Consider the following 9,877-nt stretch of genomic DNA (forward strand, 5'->3'; position numbering starts at 1 on the left):
TTGTAATAGAGTAAAAAGTAGTAAAATGACCCCAAGTTGATTGTCATTAAAAATTCAATCCATAGTCAAATTTTAGAGCCACCTTTATAATGATGTTTTTCCCCATTCACAGGTTCACAACAATGGGATCTGTCCTATTTGAACCATTTCCAAATAGACGAATGGAGATATCATGATGCTTCTGTTACTGTTGAAAAGCAAAAGATGAACTGATCTTCTACAAGAATCAAGATTTCATCGTTTACATCAGTGTGGGTAAAGTGTTACTCGTATCTCGTAATTCATGCCTTATGATGTAAAAATTGTTTTAAAAAATCTTTGGACTTGCTAAGAAATAGCTGCATTTTATAAAAATATTACAAAGTATTTTTTTTAGAAAAATAAACCTCCACTTTTATTGTGTTTATCACCAAAACCCAGAGACATTTTATTCTTCTTCTACTTTTATTATCAGAGCGTTATTTAGTTGTCTTATTCTTTGTTCGTGTTTCTGAGGACTTTAGATTTCAGCCCAAGTCAATCAACAATCAAACTTACTGACTGAACTCGACTAGCTTCTTCGTAGGTTTCTAAACGAAGGTTTTCTCTTCTTCTTTCTGATGGGTAACATACTGACTGGACTATCTAAATTCGCGTTATGTTCAACCTCTCCATCTTCTTCTTCTTCTTCTTCTTCCCAAATCCCATAGCCTGTGAAGTTGGTTTGTTTCTCAATAACGTACAGTGTGAGAGGAAGTATTAGTTCTTCTTTAATGTTACCATTTGCATCATGACACGGTGTTGTGTCTAGACTTGTGTCACTTCCACTTGTCAACTTCTCCAGCGCAGCTTCTATAACATTCCTGAAAATACACACAAGTACAAACTCTCTGCCGCCTTTAGAACTGGTAAGTAAATGCTTGTAGTGTAAAATTATTTGAAGTACGCCGCTAATGTAGTAGAAGGAATATTAGGGGAAAGAGGAATGCATCTAGTTCTCTGCCGTCTTTAGAACTGGTAAGTAAATGCTTGTAGTGTAAAATTAGTTGAAGTACGCCGCTAATGTAGTAGAAGGAATATTAGGGGAAAGAGGAGTGCATCTAGGATACATACTATACATATAGTGGTGATCATCCCCTTTCAGACTATGCTCTCTATTCGTGAGCTTGGTACATGAGTTTCAACTCAACTCTAGCATTGTCATGGTTGGAGTAACGAGTAGCAGAGATATTATCAAGAACACCAAAGCTGGCCTGGTGTTTTCCCATTGCTACTCTCTGCCGGAGTTGACAATGATAAATTATAATTAAAAGACTGACTTACCAGCCTTGTTAGCTTGGTTGTTAGCGCGTCTGCCTTGTAAACACTAGGCCGCGAGGATTCCCGCCCGTGGCGGATTTTATCCTGAACGGATAATGTTCGTTCTCGGAACGGCTGGCTTTCTCCTATCCTGTCTTCTTTCGGGACGATAAGACCTTAGGTTCTGGAGAGTCCAAAAACATCAAGTGTGCATTCAATGCCATTTTATATTGATCATGATGGACCAGCTAATGTATCCAAATGTTTCTCCTCATATTTGAAACCCTCATCTAGTGACAGCGGTAAGTATTATAACAGTAAGCAGTAAGTATATGCTGTGTTCACTTACAAAATTCTAAGCTCTTAAAGTAAGCATACCTACACTGTGCGGATTTTATCCTGAACGGATAATGTTCGTTCTCGGAACGGCTGGCTTTCTCCTATCCTGTCTTCTTTCGGGACGATAAGACCTTAGCAGTTATAGTTCCCACTGTCAAACTTCTTCAAATATAGGTAGGTATATAAAAAAAAGTATGACTTACGCATTGAACAAAATTTTCGTACAAGCAAGAACATTGATCGAGATGCATTTCATGTTCAAATCCTGCAGTACGGCTCTTCTCTTCTCCAAGCTCGGTAATGTTAACACCAACATCAAGGTACGTGGAAGCCCGCTGTAAGGTTGAAGCCATTCCTCTGTGTGTATCTGAGTCAGTCTTTGTTCCACGGTCGAGGGTTTCAGGATCAATATCATTGGGGCTTTAGACAGATGCTCGAGGGTGTAGCCAAACTTCTGTACACTGGAATGATAAGTTGTTTTTATTTAGTCAAAATCTCACAAGCAGTATCACTCAATGAGAAATAATAAAATGTTGTTGTTGTTGTTGTTTTTTACAAATGTCAGGACATTGACCATTAGGTCATTTTCCTACGCGCGTCCCAAGATTTTTCTACAATGGAACTGCTGGCTTCCAGGGCTGGACAGGAATTTAGGTGTGCTTGGTTCATGGGAGAGTTAAGGGAACATATTATTTTGTTGTTGTTTTTTTTACAAATGTCAGGACATTGACCATTAGGTCATTTTCCTACGCGCGTCCCAAGATTTTTCTACAGTGGAACTGCTGGCTTCCAGGGCTGGACAGGAATTTAGGTGTGCTTGGTTCATGGGAGAGTTAAGGGAACATATTATGTTCCTTTATTAAAGGACAGTTGGGAGAATTTTTGATACCTATTCTATGGAGATGTTGGGATAGATAGTCGTGCCCCGTGAGAAGTCGGAAACGAGCGACAGATGCCTTCGGATTGCCTTCCTAGGTAATTTAGGAATGATGTCTGGGTTTTTCAAGCGCCTGCCATTTCTTCCCTTGACTTCCTGCACGGATCCAGGCGTTGTAATTTTCTTTACTACGGGATTTCACAAGTCTCTTAGTTGAATCGAAAGAAGGCCGTACTATGTACTTGATGGTTTCATTCTCAGACCAGAATATGCTGACAAAATTGAACTTACCTATTTATATTGAAGATGACTTCCCTCTGCTGCTTGTATTATTTCTATTCCTATTCTTTAGGTCTACTTGCTACCCTCTTTGCTGCTTTTCCCAAACGCATGTTTTTATGACGTTGGTGCCTTTTTTAGCCAGGTAGTCAGCTTTTTCATTGCCATACAAATCACAGTGAGACGGTATCCATTGTAGTGCTACTGATTTCTTCAAATTTTCAAGTTGTTTGATGTATTCGCGGATTTCTCAAATTTGAGTGCTGAGAGTATCACTAAGATTCACAATTGCTAGTAGAAATAATAACTTTATCAGCAGCAGGATGCAACTGTCAAGGTGTCATAGTGATCAATCCGGATAGTCCGGATACCAATCACGCACTGTGTTTGCTTAACCTCAGCGGAACCGGAGGGCGAGTTTTCAACAATTTCAACTTTTGAAATTTTAAAATTTCCCGGGTTAAATAAAACTTTTGAAATTTTAAAATTTCCGCTGCTTTTCTTTTTTTTTCAGTACTTGGTGATTTTTGTTGCATTTCTTTGGTCATTTAGTGATCAATCCGGATAGTCCGGATACCAATCACGCACTGTGTTTGCTTAACCTCAGCGGAACCGGAGGGCGAGCGCGAGTTTTCAACAATTCCAACTTTTGAAATTTTAAAATTTCCCGGGTTAAATAAAACTTTTGAAATTTTAAAATTTCCCGGGTTAAATAAAACACGTACGGTAATATATTCTCGTTTAGCCATTTGGCACCGCTGCACGTACGGTAATTTTCGGTTGGCCATTTGGCACCGCTGTTGTAAAAACTGCAACCTGGCAACCCTGTTTGTACAAGCGGTAACGTTTGAAAACTTTCAACTTTCAAAAATTTGAAAAAATTACCGGTTCCTATTCCTATATGTGCTTTCCCAGTTCCCAGCTTTTCCTGCTTTCTGCATTATTTTAAGTTGACAAGAAGGATAGTGTATAACTTCTTTGTGTTTAGGTACAGGACGTAGAGGTACAACACATTAACAATCTATCAATCAAGTTGTTTGATGTATTCGCGGATTTCTCAAATTTGTGTGCTGAGAGTATCACTAAGATTCACAATTGCTAGTAGAAATAATAAAATAGACAGGTAAGAAAGAGGCCAAATAACAAAAGCTATATGTGAAAAGAAAGAAATGATATCTGCAGACATACTAGAAAGACCTATCTTGTCTTCCTTCTCTCTTCGATTTCGGGACGATAAGACCTTAGCAGTTACAGTTCCCTCAATCAAACCTCTCTAAAAAAAAAAAAAAAACTATTCCACACTGTACAGTAACTTACCATTGAATGACACTCTCTATATTTCTGATGGGAGACAGGACTAGAATGGGGTAGGCTTGTATAATCTGCTTCATATCTACAGAACCCATCTTTGGATATTTCTTCAGTAGGGACAACAGGTTTTCTTTATCTGCATGTAGAAGAAATGCATTTTTCTTTATCTGAAATTGAAACGAAACAGAAAGTCATCAGAGTGTCACATTTTACGTTGGTACGTGTAACAATTGAGTACTTAAAGTGGGGAAAATATATAGTATAGATTAAGAAAACTCTTGGACCAAAACTCCGAGAAATGTGTGTTTTGGGCTATGATTTGTGCTATTCAGGGCTGAAAAATAATTGGTGATTGCTACGTCTTACATATTAACATGAAAAAAATGTCATGCTTTTGACTGACCAGCCTTATAAGCTTTACTCACCCTTTCATGAGTAAATCCAACTTTCTTTGTGAGCACATGAACATTTTCTTGAATGCACTTGAAACTGCGACTTTTTAAGTTTGGATATCTCTTAAACTTATACTTTGCTTCCTCATGACTGATATTTAAAACTGACATCAAGTGGTGTACACTGAACTCACAATGAATTCTTTTCAGAGGCATTTTCTCACTAAGTGATTGAACAGATATGTTTAACTTCTTGTTAACATGGCCTAAGACATCTTTATATTTGTCAATGTAGCCTTTATGTTTAATTTGGTAAATATTTAATGACATGGTTTTCACAAAATGCCTTAAAAGTGTAGGGCTTATAAGGTCCTTCTGGAAACAATAGTCTATAAACATACGATATCGACTTGTGATTGTTTGAGGTTTCAAGCACAGTGTCCGTAATTCAGATTTTATATCAGCATCAGAGTAACCAAATTTCTGTAAGGTATAAAACAAAGTGATGTTAGTAAATCAAGTATTAAAATATATAATAAAAAAATCATTTGTCACAATAGGTATCTATGTGCATAATAATCACAAAATTACTAATTGAGATGGATGAAATTTTCATCTCACTTCAGTCTTCAGTCCAAGTTTTGGTCATGATATTGCAGTTATTGAGTATAACCTCTATGAGTACTCATATGTGAGTATGGTGCTCACTTTCTTTTTCAAACGTTAGATCTAGATTTACCTTAAGCAACTTATAACTATCCAAGATATTATTTCGATCATATTTATTGAGAAAACTGTTCTCTTCATTGTTCCAATTTGTATCATCATAACCTGCAACAAAATCAAACCTTATAATGTTAGATCTAGATTTACCTTAAGCAACTTATAACTATCCAAGATGTTATTTCGATCATATTTATTGAGAAAACTGTTCTCTTCATTGTTCCAATTTGTATCATCATAACCTGCAACAAAATCAAACCTTATAAAGATTTTTTTTGAACTTATTTACTTCTAGATAGAGGGAGCTATAACTAATGACTTCTTATCATCTCAAAATCAAAGAAAGAGAGAGAGAGAGAGAGAGAGAGAAGTAGGACAGAAGAGGAGGAAGCTAGCCATTCCAAGAACAAACCTTATCTGTTTTTGTATAATGTTCACATTGACTGGGAATCAAACCTGAAACCTAGAGCTAATTAGACAGGTGCACTACCTTCCAAGATGACTGCCACTGTCAGTAAAGTCTGTCTACCTCTCACACTGAAGTTGTAAAACTAAGGTCTCATAAACTTCCTAGAGTGTGAAAGGTCTGTATCATAGGTTTGGATCTTGCAAGTCCACATTACTAAAAGTTGTGAATACATTTCCAATATGTGGTAAACCTGAGAGTGAAAGAAAAGAAAAGAAAAAAAAAATTGTTCCTCACCCAACATTTTCTTGATAAGTTCTGAATTTGTTTCCGCAGATGAATGAAGACTATTTGAAGTTGATAGATTGTTCCTCACCCAACATTTTCTTGATAAGTTCTGAATTTGTTTCCGCAGATGAATGAAGACTATTTGAAGTTGATAGAGATCTACACCAATAGATTCTTGAAAGAACTCGTGTGGACAACATTGTCTGAAATAGAAAAAGTTAAAAATCAAAATGCCATGAGCATACAAGGAGAGACATAAAGACCATCATTAAATTTACATGAAATTGAGAAACTTACCAGAATTATTGCAGGTCTAAGAAAAAAAGACATGCCTGCTGACTTTGTTTGTGAAGTCTAATGTCCCAGTACCTACTATGTACATAGCTCCAAGATGACTGTCAGTAAAGGTTTCATTCTCAGACCAGAATATGCTGACAAAATTGAACTTACCTATTTATGTTGAAGATGACTTCCCTCTGCTGTTTGTATTATTTCTATTCCTATTCTTTAGGTCTACTTGCTATCCTCTTTGCTGCTTTTCTTTTTTTTCAGTACTTGGTGATTTTTGTTGCATTTCTTAGGTCATTTCCTTTACTTTATTACTCAGCCTGAGTGCGAAAAATCAGCAGCAGGATGCAACTATTGGATTGGCTATTGGGAACCGGAGGCCGAGTTTTCAACAATTTCAACTTTTGAAATTTTAAAATTTCCCGGGTTAAATAAAACACGTACGGTATATTCTCGTTTAGCCATTTGGCACCGCTGCACGTACGGTAATTTTTGGTTGGCCATTTGGCACCGCTGTTGTAAAAACTGCAACCTGGCAACCCTGTTTGTACAAGCGGTAATGTTTGAAAACTTTCAACTTTCAAAAATTTGAAAAAAAATTACCGGTTCCTATTCCTATGTGCTTTCCTGCTTTCCCAGTTCCCAGCTTTTAATGCTTTCTGCCCTATTTTAAGTTGACAAGAAGGATAAAGTGTATAACTTCTTTGTGTTTAGGTACCTACAGGACGTAGAGGTACAACACATTAACAATTACAACACACTATCAATTAAGAGGTACAACACACTATCAATTCCAACAGTCAAGGAGCCAGAGGTAAGCTTTACCACCTACCATCATACCTACCTATTGCTTATTAACAGCTATACATTTGTCCAACAAATGTCAAAGTTTGAAAAATTACAACGTAAGGGTAATGTTACTCCAAGCGTGCATTTGCAAACGTTTGTAAACGTTTGCAAACAGTGTAACATTACCTTTGAACCAACAGCAGCCGGATCAACTCTGCACACACACAAACACTGTTTGCAAGCCAATGTTTGTGGAAAAATGATTGCAAACTCTGTTTTTGCAAAGTAAGGGTAATGTTACTCCAAGCGTGCATTTGCAAACGTTTGTAAACGTTTGCAAACAATGCGTGCTTTGGTGTAACATTACCTTTGAACCGACAGCAGCCGGATCAACTCTGCACTCACACGAACACTGTTTGCAAGCCAATGTTTGTGGAAAAATGATTGCAAACTCTGTTTTTGCAAACAATGCGCGCTTGGTGTAACATTACCCTAAGAATCGTACTTTATTTACTTGGCTTTCTTTATCAGATGAAGTTATCATTACCATCCCTACACTATTGATATAGAGCAGGGGTGGCCAAACCGGGAACCGCGGTTCCCTAGGGAACCGCGAGCCCATTTTAAGGGAACCGCAAGCTTATTTTAATGTTACTCCAAGCGTGCATTTGCAAACGTTTGTAAACGTTTGCAAACAATGCGTGCTTTGATGTAACATTACCTTTGAACCGACAGCAGCCGGATCAACTCTGCACACACACAAACACTGTTTGCAAGCCAATGTTTGTGGAAAAATGATTGCAAACTCTGTTTTTGCAAACAATGCGTGCTTGGTGTAACATTACCCTAAGAATCGTACTTTATTTACTTGGCTTTCTTTATCAGATGAAGTTACCATCCCTACACTATTGATATAGAATTATAAAGCTTCACAAGTTACCAATTCTTTGAAGATAATTGAAAAGATTACAGTATTGTCTTTTGTATTTACATGTCTGGTGAGTAGGGGTTAATTTAGCAGTTGTTTCAAAATTTTAAGTGGCATTTTTTTGATCACCTACTTCTGGAATACCTAATGAAATTATCTTCAATGTACATTCCTGCTTTACTCTTTACAGGTATCCAAGCACTGTGTCATCAGTAGATATAGAGCTTCACAAGTTACCGATTCTTTATAGATAATTGAAAAGATTACAGTAGGTACTGTCTTTTGTATTTACATGTCTGGTGAGTAGAGGTTAATTTAGCAGTTGTTCTTACTCAAGTACGAAAATTTTAAGTGGCATTTTTTTGATCACCTACCTACTTCTGGAATACCTAATGAAATTATCTTCAATGTACATTCCTGCTTTACTCTTTACAGGTATCCAAGCACTGTGTCATCAGTAGATCCAAATACAGTATAATGTCAATTACTCTGAATATAAATACTGATGTTTTGGAGATTACAGGTATCCAAGCACTGTGTCATCAGTAGATCCAAATACAGTATAATGTCAATTACTCTGAATATAAATACTGATGTTTTGGAGAGTCCAAAAACATCAAGTGTGCATTCAATGCCATTTTATATTGATCATGATGGACCAGCTAATGTATCCAAATATTTCTCCTCATATTTGAAACCCTCATCTAGTGACAACGGTAAGTATTATAACAGTAAGCAGTAAGTATATGCTGTGTTCACTTACAAAATTCTAAGCTCTTAAAGTAAGCATACCTACACTTTTTTTCTTCTTAATGCATCTTTTAGCTTTGATGGAGTTTAGATAATGAGAGCCTATGTTAGAACTTATTGTAAAGTTTGTTAGTTGGAGACATTTCAAATGGAATCCAAATTCTAAATTACTTATTTATCTGCTGCAAATTATCCTTAATCTGAAGTCTAAACAAAGTTTGAAATTTCCTTCAGCGCTGGACTTAATGCATCTTTTAGCTTTGATGGAGGTTAGATAATGAGAGCCCATGTTAGAACTTATTGTAAAGTTTGTTAGTTGGAGACATTTCAAATGGGATCCAAATTCTAAATTACTTATTTATCTGCTGCAAATTATCCTTAATCTGAAGTCTAAACAAAGTTTGAAATTTCCTTCAGCGCTGGAGTCTTAATGCATCTTTTAGCTTTGATGGAGTTTAGATAATGAGAGCCTATGTTAGAACTTATTGTAAAGTTTGATAGTTGGAGACATTTCAAATGGGATCCAAATTCTAAATTACTTATTTGTCTGCTGCAAATTATCCTTAATCTGAAGTCTAAACAAAGTTTGAAATTTCCTTCAGCGCTGGATGCATCATTTAGAGGATTGCCATTGAAAGGCACATCCATATCCGTGCCAGATGGATTTAAAGGACTGATCTTCACAGAAACCAATCAACACCAGGCAGAGGATGATGAAAGAAATTTCTTCCTGAAAGATAATTTCAACAAAATAACATACTGGAACTATGACAAACTGCCGTCTAAAAATGATGCCATTGTGTCTGCATTAGACTGGATTCATATCTCCCAAGCTGTAAGTATATTAGTTTTGAATCAACAGTGGTAATGAGCAGAGAAGTTCAGAATATGGCACTTATTTTTCCAAAATATGGCACTGAAAACATGGCAATATGGCACTTATTTTGGGAAAATATGGCAATATAACAATTTTTTCAAGAATCAGAGTCAACTATTTTACATTTTTCCTTGGAATATCAAATAAAAATTGAATTTTCAACCTTTTAAAATAATTTTTCGCTGTTTTGACTTCAGATTTGGACTTTTGAGGACTTTTTACATAGGAATCAACCTTTCATGCTAAATGTTTTCCCAAATGCATAACCACCGACTTTTGAGGACTTTACATAGGAATCAACCTTTCATGCTAAATGTTTAAGTATGGTTCTTTTTAGTACTTTTTTTTATGC

General features: G+C 36.3%; 2 protein-coding genes across 3 annotated transcripts; one reads left to right on the top strand and one right to left on the bottom strand.

The window, feature by feature from the left end:
• Positions 1–1,785: 1,785 nt before the first annotated feature.
• On the bottom strand, positions 1,786–6,582 carry LOC103516246 (transcription termination factor 5, mitochondrial). 2 transcript variants are annotated; one of them, XM_026828586.1, is made up of 6 exons: positions 6,344–6,582; positions 5,982–6,096; positions 5,216–5,307; positions 4,510–4,959; positions 4,091–4,251; positions 1,786–2,078 (listed from the first exon to the last, which is right to left on the bottom strand). In XM_026828586.1, exons 2-6 carry the CDS (start codon positions 6,091–6,093, stop codon positions 1,817–1,819), a joined length of 1,077 nt encoding a protein of 358 aa, XP_026684387.1. In that variant the 5' UTR covers positions 6,094–6,096; positions 6,344–6,582; the 3' UTR covers positions 1,786–1,816. The 2 variants fall into 2 exon arrangements, with proteins under 2 accessions (XP_026684387.1, XP_008479430.1); XM_008481208.2 differs by lacking the exon at positions 5,216–5,307 and adding an exon at positions 5,350–5,441 and having other exon boundaries at positions 6,344–6,581.
• A 1,491-nt stretch (positions 6,583–8,073) lies between these two features.
• LOC103516364 (ribonuclease H2 subunit C) lies at positions 8,074–9,597 on the top strand. Its single transcript, XM_008481332.3, has 3 exons — positions 8,074–8,088; positions 8,422–8,614; positions 9,251–9,597. The coding sequence occupies exons 2-3, from the start codon at positions 8,464–8,466 to the stop codon at positions 9,514–9,516; spliced, it is 417 nt and encodes a 138-aa protein (XP_008479554.1). The 5' UTR covers positions 8,074–8,088; positions 8,422–8,463; the 3' UTR covers positions 9,517–9,597.
• Positions 9,598–9,877: the final 280 nt, after the last annotated feature.

This window comes from Diaphorina citri, unplaced genomic scaffold (genome assembly GCF_000475195.1).
Source record: "Diaphorina citri unplaced genomic scaffold, Diaci psyllid genome assembly version 1.1 scaffold52, whole genome shotgun sequence".
Classification (NCBI taxonomy): Eukaryota; Metazoa; Arthropoda; class Insecta; order Hemiptera; family Psyllidae; genus Diaphorina; species Diaphorina citri.